The sequence below is a fragment of the Notechis scutatus genome, chromosome 2, assembly GCF_049901735.1.
Source record: "Notechis scutatus isolate UNSWTSFEM ecotype Mainland chromosome 2, rNotScu1.2, whole genome shotgun sequence".
Lineage (NCBI taxonomy): Eukaryota > Metazoa > Chordata > Lepidosauria > Squamata > Elapidae > Notechis > Notechis scutatus.
The window spans coordinates 34,116,974-34,138,317 of NC_142010.1; the positions used below are offsets into that span (position 1 = coordinate 34,116,974).

Here is a 21,344-nt window from a genome sequence, read left to right on the forward strand (position 1 = left end):
AATTCATCAATAAAAGAGGGGGGGGAGGGAAAAAAGAAATGCATTAAAATAGTCAGAATAATCAATAAACAAAATCCTTTGGAATCAAATCAACTCTCTATTGAATTATTTGTGGACGGAATCTATTAATAACTACAATAAAAGCTGCTTACTGTATTTATTTGTTTTCTGCATTGATGGAACAACACATAATAATAAAGATAAGCATGGTTTATCAGCCATGCACCTGTATTTTTTTTTAATTAGGATTACAGCATTTTTGGATTTAAACCTTTGTACTTCAAATAGCCAACTAGGAAATGTTAACCTGACTAATGAAAAACAACGCAATAATTGAACACACAAGGGCCTGATGCTCCTACCCAAAGGTCCTTTAAGCATACTATTGTAACGTTCAATTTTAACTAATTCCTTAATTATCCCTTTTCAAGATCAAGGCTTGAGAGCATAAGATTTTGTAGAGATTAACTACAAACAGGAAATGCTGACCAGTTTTGTCTTTCTGAGAAAAGCATTTGGACAATCTACCCTTTTAGGAATGGATTCATTTTTAAATGAAAAAGAGAAATAAACAGACATTCTCCCTCCCACCCGAAGTCATAATACTGAAAATATGGGTCCTTCTTTGGTCATTGTTAAGCCCTCAATCTACCTCTTGCAAGTAAGCAATGCTCCTCCAATTACAGATAATTTGCTAATCTTCCTAGTTGCAAAATATTGGTTTCTTTCCCCACCCATTTCCAGCCACAGCCAGCATCCCTTGCTCACGTATCCCACTAATACAATCAAAGGCAAATGTATTCTTTTCAGTCCAAGCAAACGTTTTCCTGGAGTCAGAAGTTGATCATAACGAATAGACGCTGCTGTCTAAAGCTGCCATTAGCATAATAATATCTCGTGGCATACTCACGTCGGCTTTCATACATGCTCCTGGACTGGGCCCAGATTTTGAATGGATCTGGCTTCTTCTGCCCTGTGTTGTCCGGCTGGTCTGTTGCTGGTGTTTCAGGAACAGGGTATTCAGGAAGCACCTGAGTGCTGTGAATCGGTGAAGCCGTGTGGGTGCTGTGGTGGCTGGAGACGCTGTGCTGGGAGCTATTTTGGCTGTCTTTCCGTTCAAGAGGTTGCTGTCCAGGAAGAGAGCCAGAAAAGAAGGAAGAGTAGGGATGGGATGGGGAATCCCAAGAAGGTTAATGATCTGCAAGCAAGCAATTTCCCTTAGCCTTTTTCCCCCCCTCTAGCTTCAGCACTTCTGCAAGTTCCTAAATAAATACATAAGGGCACTTTGGGGCTTTGGCGATTTCCATTTATTTTTTTTTGCTGAGCGCAGGAAAATTCAACCAATGATAGAAAGATAGAATGACGGAGGAAGGGAAAATCATCCATCACAAACCACACTGGCATCCCTCCGATACTACATAGACATATCCCCAATCAAGGATTCTGTATGGATTAGGGACTTAAAAGAGTCATCTTCTGCTGAGGACAGCATTTCAAACCCAGGAATAGGAACAAGGAATGGATCATGTCAGACAGGTTCAAATTGTTTCTCTTCCGTATGTACAATGACTCAGTGGCTTTCACTCTCCCCTAAATACTGTACACAGCACAAGCAGATCCACAAAGTTTCCCTTGCCATCATAATGAAGTTGAGACTTGTACTCAAACATAGAGTTTTTCTCGGATAAAAAAAACAGCTACCAGAAATTAAATTTGAAGGGGTGCAATATTTCTTGTTTTAATCTGCTTTTCGCCAGGAAAACTGTCTACCTTACTTTAATAGACCCTTGAACAGAATCAACACATATGGGTGACGGATTCAGGGACAACATCACCTGTGTTTCCCCTCAATAGGTTAGATAGCTAAAATCAAAGTTGCTCTGAATTCTTACATTGGTACAAAAGCAGGATTCCTTGCCAACTGAATCCCATTAGGCTCTAATAAGAAATGTAAACTGTCTTTTCCTGAATTCTCTTTCTATTCTGTCTTACAATAGATCGTTAAACATGGGACAAAAAAAAAAATCCAGTGTGGGGATTAGATCGCCTATCTATAATTCATTACAACGTTTAGGTTCAGTGAAATGAAATTTACAGAAGAGATTCTCATTCTAAATAAATGATAATGCCAAAACAATGTGAGAATAAATGACATCAACTTCAGGGGAACAAAGCAGTGTGTGCAACTACGCAGATTCCATTTATTTGTTATTCATCAGCAGTCATGACAGCACAAAATCAATATACATTACAATAACCCAGACCTGGAATAATGTTCTGTTTCCACTGTACATAAGAATATTCAGGCGCATCATAAATATGAAACAAATCTCAAAATAATGATTGAAACCAAATCAAATCAAATTTCCAAACTCTGAAAATCATCAACCTCTTATTTGAAATATCTATGATAGTGAGAATATTTGGATTACTTTCTACATCGTGTTTTAAGATACTTGTGAGATAGAAAGCATGTTGTTGAATAAGGACACTTTCCTTAAGTCCAATACATTTGAGCAACTAATGTTAAAAGAGATAGACAATGGTTTTCAAAGAATCTTGTCTGATCATGCTAATCTTTTCACTGAAAATACCACAGAACTCTGAATGACAGTCTAGAAACACTGAATTAATCTATCAATGCCAATTATTTTCATATGCTTCAAAGCACAATTTTATAACATCATCACTAAACATGAAATATAAAAGAAACCAGACAGAACAACTAAACTGTAGCTCTTACATCTTAGTACAAAAATATCTTTAAAAAGCAAGGGCTTGGTCAAAACGCATTGAAACAACATGTCAGAGACTATGCTGAAAAACAACTCTTTTAGCATGTTTCTTTGATAGAAAAACTGCAATGGTATCATCCACCAATTCCATCTATATCAATTTCAGCTTTCTGGTGGAAGCTGCAGGCAGATACTCTATCTCCCTACCATCCCTTTCCCCCAAAATCTGACTTATGACACCACATTGTAGACAAACCTGATTGGCTGCTTGCTTTTCTAAACTGATTGACAGCAAGAAAATACTGCTAGAGTTCCAAACTGTTACATCTCTAAGGTAGAATTTCTACCGCAGTGTGTGTCCTTGCTGATTAGGATCATGTTTCCAACTGAGGAAGAAGACTATAATACAATTATGAAAAATTATGCCAGCGAGAACCTGCCAAAAGGAATAGGGAATGTGAGCAAGCAGGAGAAAATGTAATTATGGAGTTGGATCCTACAATCTGGAGCTACCTAAGCTCATTTCATTGTCAAAAATATTCAGCGTTCCAAAAAGCTTTGTCTGAAATATGTAGCATATTTAAAAGAAAAGTTTTAGAAGTGCTTTTCGGTAGCATTTCATAAATAATATATTTATTGATTATTGTAACAGCATTTTTATATCACTTACTCCCCTGGCAGTTGATTAAAAAAACTGACATAAACCCATATGCTAAAATGCTAAAAAAAGACATCACCCCAACATCAAAACAGTGACATCTATTACTACAGGTAGTTCTCAACTTATGACCATAATAGAACAGAGTAAAATAACAGAGTTGAAAGGGACGTTTTTAGTCCAACCCTCTGAGGACCATTATTTCTATGACTAAGCAAGCTAATTGTTAAGTGAGTCATAACCAATTATTCAAGCTTTTTAAAAACAAGCCTGTTAAGTGAATCACTACAGTTAAGTGAATCATGCAGTCATTAAGTGAATCCAGCTTCCTTCATTGATTTTGGCTTGCCAGAAGCTGTCTGGGAAGGTCGTAAATGGTGATCACATGACCCTGGGATGCTGCAACCATCATAAATATATGCCAGTTGCCAAGTGTCCAACTTTTGAGCACATGGCAATGGGGATGCTGCAACAGTCATTCAGTGGGAAGTCTGGTCATAAGTCACTTTTTTCAGTGCCATTGTAACTTCGAACTCTCAGTAAACAAATGGTTGTAAGTTAAGGACTACCTGAACTCAACATTCATCCACTCTCAGTAAACAAATGGTTGTAAGTTAAGGACTACCTGAACTCAACATTCATCCACTCATTTTTTAAAACAGTTGCCTGATTTGAAGGATTCTGGGTCTCCCACCATACACCAGACAACATCAAAATAATACAAAAATAATATAACCACCACCAAACTAGAACTGAAGGGGGGAAACAGAACAAGATGGCAAATGCAGCAGACATCCCAAAACATCCCGCTAAAAAGGCCTGCAGAAGAGATAAGGGTTCACCACTCTCTGAATGACTGTTAAGGAGGCTCCATTTAGCTCCTTAGCAGTACATTATTCTAGGGAGTGGGGCCTAACATAAGAAGCAGGGCACTCATGCCCTCTCCCTTAGAACTCTTGGTATCCCAATTTGGATGAGTCAGATCTATCTGAAGCACACGGTCCTGCAGTTACCTACGGGCCTTATAGGTTAAAGCGAGCACTTGGAATTGTACTCAGAAGTCTACTGGAAGCAACCATAGCACTTTCATAGCACTTAGGTAGTACTGGTGCCTCTCACCCATGACTAGGCAGGCTGCTGCATTCTGTCCAATTGCTCCTTCTGAGTAGTCTTCAAAGACAGCCCCATGTAGAGTATTGCAGTATAAAATTTGAGAGATGATGAGGGCATGGGTAACCACAGCCAGTTCATCAAATTCCATGCTGTTGTAGCACAGCAAAGACTCCCTTCCCATGGATTCCACACACCTCTCAATTAGTAGCTGTGAGTTCTGAAAGTGGCCGCGTCCATTCGGGTGGCAGAACCATGGAAAATCCCAACTCTATAGATCAGGGGTGTCAAACTCATGTCATGTGATGTATCATGACTTCTTCTCCCTTTGCTAACCCGGGCGTGGGCATGGCCAGCGCGTGACGCATCCACCCCGCGAGTTTGACACCCCTGCTATAGATGATATGTAAACACATCACCAATGGTCAATAATGGGAAGGCCACTCCAGAGGTCAAGTTAGGCAGTAACCATGAATTTCCCTCTACCAGGCTGAACAAAGACTGTCCATCAGAGCAACCAATGTGGTCCAGACCATCTGTTGTCTCTAGAACAGTCTGGAGTTGGAACCTTACCATTCCCTCAATAATTGGCCCTAAGAAGAGGAGACTGAAGCAGGCAGAACATAGCAAGACTTGCCACATTCAGGAAGATGGCATATAATGCCCCCTTCAAGGTAGAACAAATACTCCCTTGCTGAGTTGATATAAGATCTAATCTTCTGCCCCACATCCAATTCCTCTGGGATGGTATCTGAGATAGAGCATGAATCAATCCTACAAGCGGCAGAGCTCAAACCACAAATCACCCTGTCCATTTTCTCAGACTTCACAAACTTAAATGAATCCTGGGTTAAACTGCTAGATTCTACCCAAGTCATTGTTGATACTCTCCATGTGGAGTGGGCAGAACAAATAGAAGTGATTTTATGTGTAGAAATATTTGCCACATCTCATTACAACCTTCAGTAATAGCTTCCTGTTTTCTATACACCAAGAGGGCATGGGTTACCCCAAAAATTGCTGCAGGGTCACCACCTACAGTGAGAATGGAGAAGAAAGGCCACTTCCCCCGTATCACTAGTGTGGATATTCAACCATGTCCTTATGCATATATGACAACAATTTAAAGTAGTAAAAATTATTTTAACCAATTGGAAAATAAATGTCTACGGAGATTCTCAGTTATCCAGGTCATGGTTGCACATCCATTTGCATTACTCAGGTGACAGATAAGCCTCAAAGTGGCCTCAATGATTCTCTAAAAGAATGCAAATGACCAGTTGTCTGCAAGGAGTATAAATCCTTCCGTTCCGCAGCATCCAATAAGAGCTGAAGAAGCTTCTTGGATGAGAAATGAAACATCTTCAAAGAAAAACTAGAAAGCCCAGTTGCCTCTTGAAAAAGCATCTTTGGGACAATTGGAAAATAATAAATTTAAATCCCAGGTAGCCAAACACAACAAAATTATAGAGGTGTATGGCTTTTTAAAAAATATAATAAAAGTAGGATTTCATTCTGTAATAGCTATTTTATGTTGAACTCTTATACTAATTATGTTATAAGACCTAAAATATGACAATATCTATTAGTAACTGCTATGGAACGATAGCAACCCAGGCCTTGCAGTGATGAGTAAAATCTAAGAAGCACAAATGAGCATAGAAAATAAAGCAACTCTTCATATTGCTTTATATGACTGAAAGTGCTATTTTGTTTTAAATGAATACAAGTGTGTTTCTTGAGGGGGTGTGGCAATTCCAAAAGCAATAATTGCTTTGTGGCTTTACTGACACCTTGTAGGAGCTTTTGTCCCATCAATGACATTTTTCTAAAATGATATACTCCCAACAGACTTAAAAAATTAACTTCAAATGACATTTTGAATAACATTAGCTAGCTTTCTTTTCTCAAGTACTACATTTTCCGTTGCTTAAATGTGGCCAATTTTCTCCCTATCAGGTATGACTAATTCACGCCTGTTTTTTTTTAAAAAAAAACATACTGTGAAAACAACCTTTGGATGTAGACAATTGCTTTTTCTTCAAGTACAACAGCATAAAACATTTTAGTTGCCCTTTTGAGTGTTCCCACTTAAGTATGCCCACAGAAATTAAGGCACAGGAGGGAAATCCATTCCAAAAGGTGGTTGCCAAATTTAAAACTGGAAAAGCAAACGAGAAGCAAAACAGCAAACTATGGGAACTAAACTATTGCTTAATCAGCTTAGCATTCTAAGCCTTTGCTCACTACCTTGTTTTTCTTCTGTCCATTCCAATACATAGTAAGAAAGCTACAGAGAGAGAGAAAGAGAGAAAGAGAAAGTGAGAGTGATTGAGATTGTTAGGGTGAGTAACAGGTTAAGGCATTATATTTGGACTGAATAAACCCATTTAATGGCAATTCACTCAATGACTTTGTCCCCTGTCTTTCTTCTCTCTTAGCCTCAATTATCTCACAAGCTTATTGTGCCATAAACTGTAGGGGGACTACATTTTATGGTGCAACATCTCAAGGTTTCAGAGAAAGATGGATAGAACTGTGACAAACCCCAACCACTCAACTAGTCACCCAATCAAATTTATTTTTAGAAGAAGGTAGTAATTCAAGAGAGACAACTGCCAATAGCACTTAGTTTTTTCCCTCAAAGGCACCTAGAGATAGCAAAAGAAAAAGTAACACATACAACCACTATGGCTGGGGCAGGATCAACTAACAAGCAGGACAACCAGTGGAAAATAGAGAATTGGTCGCAACTGTGCTAGTGAAGACAAATTTAAGAAGTAATAAAAATAATAGTGTTTCCTATTACCTAATGATGGTTTTAGCATAGATTTAGGACCCTTGAAAACTCTCCAAGATCAGAAGCATTTCTCATGTTCCCTTGTTCAATTGAATGATATAAAGTATGGGTGTCAAACTCGCCGCATCACGTTGCCGTCATATGATGTTTCGTGATGTTTCTTCCATTCACAAAGATAAGGTGGGTGTGGCCTGTGCGTGACACATTCGGCCCACGGGCTGCCAGTTTGACACCCCGATAAAGACTCAAACTGGAGTTCAGATCACACCTTACTTAACTACCGAGTTAGGTCAGAATTGGTTGGATTTATACATTTTGATGAAAAATTGAATGAACCGCATTATGCTTTGGCATGATGAATGAACTCTAACTCAAAAATATTAACAAAGTAAACACATTCGGTAACTTCTTTAGATTTCTATGTTAGAAATCTAGTATCAATGTAAAAATATCCATATGCATATTTTGACCTGCTTAAAGTAGAGTGTTTATTTAATTAGCTAATTTATATCGCTCCCCACTTACAAAATGTGACTGAGAGGTTAAAACGTCCAAAAAATAGTAGAAATAAGAGAAGAACATAGTGAATATGAGAGAAAATCATTCAAAACCAACAATTGTAGGAAGCTTCAATTCAGAGATTTGATATGAGAGCAATTTGAGCGAAATCATCCGTCAAATTGAATCTTTGAACCAAATCAATGAGTTAAATCAAGTATAGGTGCCTTCAAATCAATTTGATAAACTTTTGCACATACACAAATGACCCTTTTTTTCCAAAACTGCAAATCCAAATCAAAGAGAAACACAAATGCATAGGAAAACACACACTTCAAGCAAATTGATTTGAACTGCAAATCTGAATTGGATCAGGGCTGATATGTATATCCTATTACAGAAACTTTTTTATAAAATGTCTACTTCATCTTCACTTTCAAAAATGTCTTGGGAATTTCAGCACTCAAATTTTATTTAATAAGACTAAACAGAAAGTTTAGAGGGCATATCTAGAGAAACAGAAACATTATATGTAAAAATGATAAATGCGGCCATCACTATTATTATCATATATAGTGTCACAGCCATAACAATTAGTCGTCATAAGATCCAGCAAGTTTATAGTGAAGGGGACCTTTATAGGCATGGGAAAATGAAGATATATGGTCAAAATGTAAAAATAAAGATATCATGTATGAACACCATTGCGGTTTTGAGCTTTAAATATACAATGGAAGAATGTAAAATTCACACAAAATACTGAGATTTTAAATAAGTCTTCTACCTTATACTTACTGACACAACAAGAATATTATTTACAGTATTTCCATGTATTTTCATTCCATGAATAAAAAAAATATTGATATTTTGATGCCCTGTCCTATGCTGCTAGTCACAAAAACTCTGTCAAGCTAAGCAGAAAAGAAGACTAAAAGGATAAATGAATGAACTGTATACCTAAACTAAAATGAGATTTGAATGAAGGTCACATGTTATATGTTACATAAGCAAGAGGTAGACTACTGGGCTTGGAGAGATAAAGAGATAAATCCATTCCAAAAGGTGGTTGCCAAATTTAAAACTGGAAAAGCAAACGAGAAGCAAAAGGCTAATTTCTGTTGTTGCCTATAAAAGCTAAGCATATCTTTAATAATGGGCAGTCTTCCTGAAATACTACTTTTTCCTCCAAAATGATGCAATGTCTTATTATAGTCCATGATTCAATCCTACTTTTTCCTTAGCTTCAGTACTTTGGTGCTTTCATTCCAAATGGAAATGCCATACAATTCAGTTTGCTGGAATGGCAGCAGTGATTTTGACTCTGGTCACATTTATTTATCTGGAACTGAAAGAAAGGCAGCTGAAGAAAATTATTAGATGTTTTGCTTCTCAACTGGCACTAGTCTGTGTTCTAAAAACTCCTGCATACAATCGAAGGCAAAGTGAAATCAATTTTGCAATTTCATTTCATATAAAAGGTATAGCACCTCATAAATAAATGGGAAGAAGTCTTCAAAAAATGGTGTCCCTGAGAAAAAGAGTGGACGTGTATTCGTCTCCTTCCTTCATGGTACTTGCAAGTCTAGAAGACCACTTCTGTTTCAATGACATTTCTAGTGTGAATAACATGAGCTTAAATGCAACACATAGACAATGTCATCATTTTTATATACATCATTTTTTATCTTCACCATTTCAATCATCCTATGCGGTAACAGCTGTTCCATCTTTCTCTAGGCTGGTGCTTCCCAAAATTGTCAACCAACTAACACTATTTTTTAAAGTCCAAACAACCTGGAAGGCATCCATAGAATGTTGAAGATTACAATATCCATTTGTAGTTAGAGTGCTTTCTTTATCATTGATTTTATGATGGAGATGAACTTAACTCTTTATTCACAAGCTTCTACCAAGTGGTAGAAACTACTCCAAATCAGTTACAACAGCAGATTCAGAGCAGTAAAGAGAACTTCCATTTTCCATGTAATTTTTCTTTTGACTTGCCCTAACAACTGATAGATACATCCTTCTCTATTGATAGGACTAGAAGTAATATCATCAAAGTTTATCTGATTCCCCTGGCAAAATGGTTGCCCTTACTCATTCTACATATGCAGTTGTATCATATAGCATTACCACTTGTCATCTGAAAATGACTAAGTTGATAATTTCCATAGCAGTTACAGAGATTCCCTATTTGTTATAGTGAGTTAAGGTATCTTCATTCCATTTAGTAAGCAATGTTAATTTTTCCTCTATTTTTATATGATGATTAAGCATGTATTGGAACGTGCAGCATCTGGCAATGAGCTGCCATTTTAATGAAATTGATTAGCTGGAAAATGTGCTACCAAACTCCTGACTTTTTTTGCCACTGCAAATTAACACAAGTTTCCTCCTACAATGGCACCTTTTTGTATTTATGAAAAGCTAAGTCCATTTGTTTTTCACAAGCAGATGCATTCAGCTTTATTTAGATGACAACTCCCATCATATTCCCATCCTACTCATGAAGCAATGTAAAACTGTGACCAAGCTTGAACAATGCTCAGGAAAATCACTCCTACTATCAATCTCACCAGGTAGACTAGACCATGAAATCAACTCCACAGGAAAGCAAAAACAACTTTCCTCGAGATTGGAGGAAATCTTGTAAGTTTGATTTTGTTGTACCTTCTCCTTATCCTTATGGGTTCAGTGAATTAGGGAGTGCCTGACCCACTTCTAATTGTTACTTGTGGAGTTTAAAAATGTTCCAGTCCCCTTTGCCCAGACCTTTTCTATCAAGGTCATCTTCCTTGCTCTTCAAACTTACCAACAGGTTTGGATATCCTAAGAGAGTAGAGTGGTCATTTAGGCCACTGAAGCTAACTCCCTACTCAGTACTGGAAACCAAGCTAAAACATTGAAGTCATTCAGTGAAGTCATCAAGAACTGAAGAAGATTCTTGCATGAGAAGCGAAACGTTTTCAAGGGAAAAAAAAAAACACTAAGAAAGTCCAGTTGTCTTGTGGAAAAGCATCTTTGGTATAACCATAACCTAGATGATGGAGAATCTCCAGACATTCATCCAGTGAAGGGAAGTCCACCACCTCTCCGAACGATTAATTCCACAATCAAATTGCTCTTACTATTAGGAATCTCAACTGCAACCTGCCTTCTTGCAGCTTGAATCCCATGCCTAACCTTCTGGGATGACAGAGAAGGGATTCTCATCTTCTCTGTCCTCAGGTCTTTGTGCTTCTACGCCCCTGCTCAGTCTTCCCTTCTCAAATCTAAGTATCTCCAGGTCTTTTCAGTCTCTCTCTTCATAGGATTTATATTCTGGTCCCTTGATCATACTCCTTGTCATTCTCTGAGCACGATACTCAGGGCGGGACCTGACCAATGCAGAATAAAACGTCAACATCATCAACATGTCTGTTTGGAGTTATTACCCCCATAGCATAACGGATTGCGAAAGCAAAAGGTTTGCTAAGGTGTATTTTTAAATTTAATTCAAACAACTGAGGAGAAGGGTGGCCATGAGAGGAAGCTGCACATTGCTCACAGAACAACAGCTAATCTATTATTGATCAAGAAATAATTAGTGTTTAAGGGACTCCTGGAAACAAAACTAGGAAAGTGGAAGGGGGAAAGAAACACAACCGCCAGACCATGTTAGTAGCCGCTGGGGACTTCAAGGGCAAAAAGGTTCTGTCATCCTGGAAAGCTGTCAACAAGTAGGTTTCATCCAATAACAGCAACCAACTGGATAATATTGTACAGCATTTTCAAGGATTGGATTAAGAAAAATCCCATGAGGGGTGGGGGAGAAGGGTGGATTATTACATGTCTAGAGAAAAACGCTTCAAGCATTAGCAATATGGATTCCCAGAGCATATACTTTTAATTCCCCCATACTTTAAAACATCCCTGTTACAATATTGTGATTGATTTTATCTCTAGTGACATCAAGAAAAATCTCCTGAGATCTCCTGTTTCTGCTTCTTGCTACCAGCAAAACGATACCTTCAGATAAAGCCGTTTTGTTATTAAAACATAAACACAACACGCACACACACATACACAAATCAGCATGACATTACTGAAATTTGGAAAGTCTTCTTTTTAAAATAAAATTATATTTCCTAAAGAATTTCCCTCTTCTGAAGGAAATGAAAAAAAGGAGGTGTGGCATGGGCTCTCAGCAATGCAACATTCCAAGACTCCCCATTTATGTAAAGAATTGACGCTTGAGACAGATGGAAAGGGGGATGAATGAAAAGAAGGAGCAGCTCTAGAATGACAGCTGTTTGTAAACAATCTCTTTGTTCACTCAGCAGAATGATCCAAATCCTCTCTAAATGGATCTCAAATTCCATACGGAAGATTTTGAAGCTTCTTATGAATTTCTTGAGCCCCTCACCAGGCAGGCACCTGGGACAGCCTCTCAATAAGGAGAGGAGGTGTTCTGGAACTTGCGTGAAGGGAGAAGGCTCTCGCGGCAAAGTTTTGGATCCATTCATCCGATTTTTTTTTTTTACTTAATTCCAGGGATAGGGAGAAACGGGGAGCCCTTCCTGCTTGCCTGCCCATTCCCCTCCCACATTTTGCACACCTGCTTCCATTTTAACCAAGGGCTAAATCCTTTGCTGACAGTGACACAAAATTAAACCCAGAGTATTCTGGATTTGAGACTAAGTACAAATGGTGCTTGTCTGCCTCAAAAGCAAACCCGATCGTAATAGAGGCCTGGGGAATGTGTGACTTTAATCAGCACAGGCTTAAGCCAGGAGAAACCACATTTGTGATATCAGGGTTTGCCCTCCACCGAGCAAAGTTGCACTGAGACTGGCAAGGGATTTCGGCACATCTCTCTCCCCCTCCCCCCTTTTGTCACACAAAGGTGGGGTTTCATCCTAAGGGGCCCTAGAAGAACCATGTGGCTGCAATCCTCTCCTTCCCTGCCATCCAAAGACTAAATGGCTAGAGATCACCCTGTCTACTTCCTTACTCACCATCCAACAAATGAGAAAACTTTCCTCCCACAGAAGCTAACTCCCTAGAAAGCCAAGGTAATTTACATTATTCCTCTGGGTCTGCATGTGTAGGTCTGCAACATCGCCCGTTTTAATTACACTTCTCTGCAATCACCTCCACGCTATTAGCTAACACCTCAACCAGGTAACTGCTCTGCAAAGAAATGAGATTAGCAAGGACAATAAAACATTGATCCCTCCCTTCTTTCTCTTCTTGGGAGGAAAAAAAAAAAAAAGGCAAAAAAGAAGGAAAATCCAACCTGCAGCATACTGAATGCTGCTAAATTCAAGCAAGAACAATAAAGGATGATCTCCCTTTCCAAAGAAAACTGCTTCACATAAGCAAAATGCCCGGGCAGCTCATTACAGCTGCGGGGGGAAAAACAACAAAGATACCCTTTTGTATTTGATCAAAAGGGATTTTCTCTGATAATACGGTTAGGCAGCCACCCCCAAGATTTCCTCCCCCCCACCATGCACTATTCATAATATAGCACATTAAAAAGCTCAAAACCATTGTAGTCACCGATAGGGAGTACTATCTTTAAAGGGGGACGAACCTTCAACACCGAGAAAAGAAAGAAAGAAAGAAAGAAAGAAAGAAAGAAAGAAAGAAAGAAAGAAAGAAAGAAAGAAAGAAAGAAAGAAAGAAGGAAGGAAGGAAGGAAGGAAGGAAGGAAGGAAGGAAGGAAGGAAGGAAGAAGGAAGGAAGGAAGGAAGGAAGGAAGGAAGGAAGGAAGGAAGGAAGGAAGGAAGGAAGGAAGGAAGGAAGGAAGGGAAGGGAAGGGAAGGAAGGGAAGGAAGGAAGGAAGGAAGGAAGGAAGGAAGGAAGGAAGGAAGGAAGGAAGGAAGGAAGGAAGGAAGGGCATTTCAAGTCTAAATTAAATGCCTCCGTAGCCCAATATTAAAAGAAGAAATATGTAAGTTACTCAACTGATTTCAAGGCAAGCCTTCCTGCCCGCATCAATTTCATTAACCACTTTCTGCCCTGCTTTCCCCACCCCCTTTCAGCAAAAGCCATGCCAAGCAATTAGTGCAGCAATAAAATGGTTATCGGGCAACTTTTAAAGGGACTGGCTAAGGTGGGGGTGGGGGTGGGGGATAAGGATTGGGAGCCGACTATATAGATCTAGCTTCCCACCTTATTTTTATCTGTATTTGAAGAAACACCCACCCACGCCCCAGACAAAAATAATCAAACAGGTCTAGTAGCTGAAAAGTGCTTACCGACTTTGGGCTCTTCTTGGGGGCTGGCAATCCTGCAAAAGATGGCAACAAGGAGAAAAAGAGAGGATTAGCATATAGATCTTTACCGTCCTGAAGGAAAAACAAAAAACACACACACCCCCAAGCCTTAGGTGTATCATCCGAACATAGCCATCTGCAGAGTTATGTCAGATGTTGCTGGAGCACCGGAGTTGCCAGTCTGTTCATATCGAATCAAAGCACAGCTTTTTTTTTTCTCAAGGGTGGGGGAGTATAGAGTTGGTGGGAGGAGAGGAATGAGACAGGGGGGTGGGGGGAGAGAGAGAGAGAAAGAGGGAAAGAGTGTGTGTGTGTGTGTGTGTGTGTGTGTGTGTGTGTGTGTATGAGAGAGAGAGAGACTGTGCGTGGAAGGGGAGGAGATCTATCTGCATTAGCTATGCTGACTTGTGCTGCAGCAGCCTGGAGGCTGGAGAAAGAAATTCACAGACCTCAGTGGCCTGGGAAATTGAACACTTGGATAGAATCTCAAATGCTCCCCTGGATTAAGAGAGATTTAGCTTACAATTAAGCTGAGGATATTACCTTTTGATGCAAGCAGCGTGTGAAATTTATCAGACCAATTGGAAAGGTGGTGGGGTGGTGCATAAACAAGAGGACGGTGATATAGATAGATAGATAGATAGATAGATAGATAGATAGATAGATAGATAGATAGATAGATAGATAGATAGATAGATAGATAGATAGATAGATAGACAGACAGACCCTAAACATTTTAACAAAAGGCAAAAGCATTTCAGACTTCTTTTCACCACGCATCGATGAAACAAAAGCCAAAGCCGAGAAAGAACAAAGGAGGACAACATTTTAATGAAAAGCAAGGTCAATTATTATGGTGGATGCTACAGGCAACCCCTCTAAGTTTCTTGCCAAGTCTAGTCTGCATCACTGTACGAGGAGACCCTCAGCTAGCTATGCTGTGCAGAGTACAGAAGATTCACAATGAATGCACCACTAAGTACATCTGAATAAAGAAAGGACCGCTAAGGACAGAAGGAGGGATGAAAATGCAAATAAGAAAACCCTTTAAAACTCAGGGGAGAAGCCCAGAGGAGGTATTTGCATTTTGAATGTAGACCCTTAAAACTGCTGTGCATTTTCTTTCTTTTCTTTTCTTTTCTTTTTCTGTGTGTGTGTGTGTGTGTGTGTGTGTGTGTGTGTGTGTGTGTGTGTGCTGCAAATGGAAAGGATGGGATGAAGAGATTTTCCTTGTCACCACTTTTTGTACTACAATGTCCATCTGGAAACAGGATTACGCGCTTATGTGAGCTGATTGGTTTTAAAAAGAAAGAAAGAAAACTAGGTCCCTAACCTCATGGAGAAAGGTAAGGAACAAAAAATAATAATTCAAGAATTGAAGAAAAACGTACAATGGAACAAATGGGCAAAGTGATTGTTTCAGATATAGATCCTCACACTCAGCGTTATGATGTAAAAAAGCTCAACACGTTTCCTTCCTTTTAAAGAATTGCTTCTTTAATATATTCCAATGACCCAATGCTAAAGATCACATGCCTGACTAAAAAAAGAGTAGCACATGTATAAAGAATGTTGATCATGCATTAAGATACCAAACAACACAGACTTATTGCTAATAAACCACTAAGATCCATGCCACTGGGTCATCCCATGAGCCTGTAGAGTGATGCCCTCCAAATTATGGCTCCCTTTAACCAGAATACTATCCACCAAAAGAGATAAACAGTGAATTAAATGCTTTTAGTTCTGATATGCTTGTGTTAGGAGCAGGGCTGCTTTCTCCGCAGATTGTCCATATCATCTACACCCTAAATTGTCTATTGAGAGTAATTGTAGCTAGGAAACAGTCGCAGGGTGCATGCTCAAGCTGCATTTTCTAGCAACTCCCTAGAAATCCTTTTGTTGAAAGCCCTTTTTTATGTTAACAAGCTGACTTGGGGTCATGTGGTATCGAGAAAATAATTAATTAAACAATTAAATTGAAAGCGTCTATGCTTATAAAACCCTTCCTGTGGCAGGTTACTCAAAGGCAAATAATGTGATGGTCCTTAGAGAACAAACAAGCCAGAAATAGGTTCCCTTTTACAATAAAACCTGAAAATTCTTCAGTGCAAGGAACATTGAAGCATACCACAGATAGCCCATGACTTTACAATTGGATTTCAGTCTATAGGCACATAGGGCAGTTGTTAAATGAGACATGTCTGATTTTATGACTTTTTTGCCATGGTTATTGAATGATTCATTATAGCTGTTAAGCAAATCTAGTTCCTCCTATTGCCTTTGTCGGAAGTCAGATGGGAAATGATCCTATGATCTCCCCCCCCTCCCAAACTATCATAACTACATGTCAAGCTCTTGAATTTTGATCACGTGATCACAGGGACACTGCGATGGCTATAAGTGAGAGGACCAGGCGTAAGCCACTTTTTCAGGGCCATCGCAATTTCAATGGTTGCTAAATGAATGATTGCAAATTAAGGACTATTGGTATTTTTGAGTTTCTCCCTCTTTGGCCTCTGGTGGAGTATAGCATCAAAAACATTCAGAAAACAGGTCAAATTAAATATGAAAAGTGAATATTTGCTGAATAGTAAGGGTTTGGAGTCAATGTAGTTTTGCAAAATGCTAACCCAGAATTGTTGAGAATTTTGGCCTGTGGTTCAGAGCAACTTTGCTGGTATGCCTGCTTTTGTCAGTTCACTTCCTTTGCAATCTGAGGCCATCCGAAAATAGCTAGGATAGACCACTTTAGATTTATGGCAAAATCTGGGCGGTACCTTGTTGCTCCACAAGACACCTTAAATATATAAATCAGTCTAAACGTCTGGTTCCAAACAATAATATAAATATTTTTTTCATTGTAGTCTCTGTTTGCTTCTATTTACTGGAGCAGAGAGGTGGAAGTGGCTGGACAGTGGGCATCTGAATGCTTACTCCAAATAATAAACCGGGTTTTCCAGTCATTCTAAGTCAGCATTCTTGGGCGATGAACATCCATTTCCATGGAGCAGGTGTGAGAAATGAGAGCCATAAATAAAAACATGAAGTGCTGAGCATTTACCAATGGAGATTACGTAAATTATTCAAAGCAGCTGATATTAATGATCTCAGCCATCCCTTAACTGTACTCCTCAGGGACCTTTTTCTGGATGAGTTTTCTGTAGTTGTCAGAAAATGTTGGGTGCAGCTGGATTCAATATGCCCTTATCTTATAACATCCCACCCCATTCCTTTGGGATTGATGGGGAATGAAGGAAGAACATCCTTGGTTAACTTTTCATTTGCACTCCTAAGACAATCTCTTTTGCCTTATAGTCTCACATTCTGTCCAAGGTATCTGAAATGTGGGTTTTTTGTTTTTTTTCATTTTTCATTTAGGCTTTGTAATAAAAAATCAACAGGGCTTTTTTTTTAATACTTCAAGAATCCTCAACCTTATTAGGAAAGTATTCAAGAATGAAGAGCAAGCAGATTTAAATGTAAAAACCCAATGAACTCTCAGTTTGTGGAAGAAATATGACCAACGAATCCACAAATTAGTAAAACTTCAGTAATACTGAATGATACATTCTGGATTGTAACATCAGATGTAGTAGAACATTACTATGCAGCAAGTTAGGTTTGGTAAGAAATCTGCATGCCAGCTTTCTTGGTTACCAAAATGTTCCCATTAAGCAGTCTAATTTCTAGAGCTTCTATCTCCAGTCTGGTCCTTCTTGGATATTGGATCAAAAACAATAACTCTCAAGCTAACACATGAATGACAACTTCTGCCAGGGGATTGTCTGAAGCAATACTTTTAATCAGCATTTCCCTTTAATACACATTCTGTATTCACCTTGTAGAATAGACACCCAATAATTGCACAGAACTTTGTGCATACTGTAAAGCCACATTCAAAAATCCAGAAACATCCAGGTAATAGGCATCATTGCACTCATGCCAGCAACCCTACCTCGTTTCTCTATCTTATTAGACTTAGCAAGAGCTTTCATCTGGTCATGGAAGCTACCATGACTTGGAAAAAAAATCCACAATGTAAGAACTAATCAGGCACTAAGCCACAACTGCAATATAACTTTTCAGCATATTTCAGTTATTGAGCGAAATGAGAAATTAAAAACTTAATATGGGGTATATGATAGGTTTTTCAACTGAGCCAAGGAGACTATTATAATTTCTTTGAATATTTGAGAGAGCATAGATGAACGAAGTGGTAGGTTTGTTTGATTTATAAGAATGGCCACTAAGACACTACCATTTCAATCAGTGTTTGTGATAACATCAATAGTTTGGAAGCAAAAACAGAAGAAGAATACAACTACTTAAGTATGAGCCATCAGTGTGCTGCAGCCTCCAAAAAAGCCAATGTAGTCCTGCATTAACAGAGGTGATAGAATCAAGATCATGTAAAGTGTTAGTATCATTTTATAATAGCTCGGTAAGACCACACTTGGAATATAGCCTCCAGTTTTGCTCACCATATTATTAAAAAAACATGTTGAGACTCTGGAAAGAATACAGGAAAGAGCAACAGGTGGCTGGAGGCTAAACATATGAAGAATGGTTGCAGGATTTGGGTATATCAAGTGAAAAGAAAGACTAGGGCAGAGGTGTCAAACTCACGGCCTGTGGGCCATGCATCACGTGCTGGCCCCGCCCTGCCCAATTTAGCAAAGGGGGAAAAAGTCCCAATATGTCATGTGGTGACGCGAGGTTGATACCCTTGGACTAGGGTACTGACATAACAGCAATGTTCCAATATTGGAGGGGCTGCCACAAGGAAGAAGGGATCAGCCTATTTTCCAAAGCACCTAAAGGCAGGATAAGCAGCAATGGATGGAAATTAATCAAGGACCAATCTAGAACTAAGGAGAAATTTCCTGACAGTGAGAACAATTAACCAGTGGCATGGCTTGCCTCCAGAAGTTGTGGGTGGTTCATCACTGCAGGCTTTTAAGAAGAGATTTGACAGCCATTTGACTGAAAGGGGTATAGTTCTCCTGTTTCAACAGGGAATTAGATAGAAGATTTCCAACCCTAACACTTCTAACTCTGTTATTATGTTAAATCACTTCATTCATATGCTTACTAGCCAATCTGTCTTTCCTTCATGCATCAGAGGAAACAGCTGGGAAGTACTAGATATGCTTCCAACCCAACTGCAGCTTATTCCCTGCTCTTGGTCCTGGATTAGGATTTTAGGATTTATTTTTGTTGCTGACCAGAGTGCACTTGTAGCAAATAAAAAAAATAAAACATAATACATCCAGGGAGACTCAGATGCATGGCTATCTTAATTAATAAATTATTCATTAACATCAGAAGAATCTTACACTGCTGACTTCATTGGTTCTGGCAGAAGGATGGTAAATTACCTTGCAATATCAAGTGCTGAGATAGATATTAATTTATCACTAGAGAGATTGCTGTATTATCTTTCATCAAAGTTGAACAGACCTGAGTAACAAAAAAAAAAAGGCCAGTAGAAAAAGAAAAGATAAAGGGGACATTGCTGTATACATTTTTTTAAAAACCTAATAAGCATATTTATTAGGGATGGAGGAAGAAGTTTATTGGAACTTGCATAAGGAACAAATATTTCTGGCATAGGTGATCCATCTAAATGTGGAATACTGTCCTCTACTGGACATAAACATTCACAGTAGTTTTTAAATAAAGAAATCAAAGCCCATCCCAAAAGCAGAGGCTGCAGAGGCTATATAGAGACTGTATATACCCATTATATTCTTCACACACACAAAATGTCATTTTCCAATTAGTGCTACACAGGAGGTCCATCTGAAATGAAGAAAACAGAACACATACACTAAACTAATTATCAGAAACATCTGAAGCAAAACATCCTGCTTAAAGTTCATCATTCATAAAAGTTTGTTTTTACACAGGTTGCTGAAGGGAAATGATAATTGTGAACTATTAAAGATTTTTTTTTAAATCACTGTATGGCAATTTGGAATTATTCTTGGTGCTTGCAATATTGTGCATAACTATCAATGATGGACATTATTACTGTAGTAATACTTCCTTTTTGCATAGCATTTGCGCCGAGCTATGAAAGTGGAACTATTTATTTTCTTTTAAAATAGTTGGCTTAGGTTGTCTGTGGATTTGTGAATCATACCAGCACCACATAAAATACCTTAAGGGCAGGAACTAATCAAGTAAACATCCATAATCAATGAGCTCATAGATGCTTCCATTGGAACCTGTTGTGCTCCCTGTACCAAATGACTCTTTTACACTTTTCAAACATTATTTTAATCTTAAAGAACAGTAGTGGCACATTGCAAAGTAAATGCCAGCCTCCAGTGACATCTATTTCCAAGTACTTCTCTGAATTCCAAATATAGCTTACCTGGAAAATCACAGAAAGTTGCTAAGATTCTCCACATATTGAGAGAAAGGGGACATTCTCTCAATGGATCCCTCTCAGGTGGGATAACTTGCCCTAAAGGTAAAAGGGGCTGCTTCCTTTGTGATATTAGCTTTGTTAAAACTTATTTATTGTAGAAGGCCAATGTAGATCATGCAGGGTAGAAAATGAAAAGCTACAAAGGAGCGATGCTTTGGATGTATAGGATAACTTTACTACAGCCTTTGTTGCATTGTTTTAACTGTTAATTAATTGTATATAATAATATATAATATACAGATCACTTAAGAGTCATCTCGAACTCAGGAAGGATAAAGTTTCATAAACAAACAATCAAAAGTTCTTGAAAACTAGAGATGCTGAAGAACTAAAGCCTACTGCTCTGTTTGCAAACATAACTTATACATTCAAAATCTATCCAAAAGAAAGGTACTTAGTAAAGAATAATCTACAGCAGGAGAAACTAGAACATAGAATAATAGGGTTGGAGGTTTATAGACTTTGGAGGTTTTCTAGTCCAACCCTTGCATAAGCAGGAGATCCTATTCCATTCTGGACAAATGGCTGTCTCTTTGTGAAAACTTCCAATGTTGGATCACCCACAACTTCTGGAGGGAAGGAGTTCCACTGATTAATTGTTTTCACTGTCAAGGAATTTATCCTTAGTTCTAGATTGGATCTGTCTTTAATGACCTTCTTTACTTCTTATCTTGCCCTTAGGTGCTTTGGATAATAGGTTAATTCCCTCTTCTCTGTAACAGCCCCTCAAGTATTGGAAGATTGCTATCATATTGTTCCTAGTCCTTCTCTTCATTAGACTAGACATACCTAGTATCCATAATTGTTCATCGTATGGTTTAGCCTCCAGACCCCTCAT

The 21,344-nt window shown here is 38.6% G+C and overlaps 1 protein-coding gene across 24 annotated transcripts in view; it reads right to left on the reverse strand.

Annotated features, from left to right (window-relative positions):
• MAGI1 (membrane associated guanylate kinase, WW and PDZ domain containing 1) overlaps positions 1–21,344 on the reverse strand; it is a 524,636-nt gene that overhangs the window by 50,059 nt on the left and 453,233 nt on the right. For all 24 annotated transcript variants that reach the window (XR_015747473.1, XM_087954578.1, XM_087954577.1 and 21 more), the window contains 2 exons: positions 14,050–14,081; positions 911–1,127 (listed from right to left, as the gene is read on the reverse strand). Coding sequence is in view for 23 of the 24 variants with exons in the window: in XM_087954578.1 (XP_087810704.1) it covers positions 911–1,127; positions 14,050–14,081 (249 nt within the window). In the remaining variant the exon portion in view is untranslated. The remainder of the gene's footprint in view (positions 1–910; positions 1,128–14,049; positions 14,082–21,344) is intronic.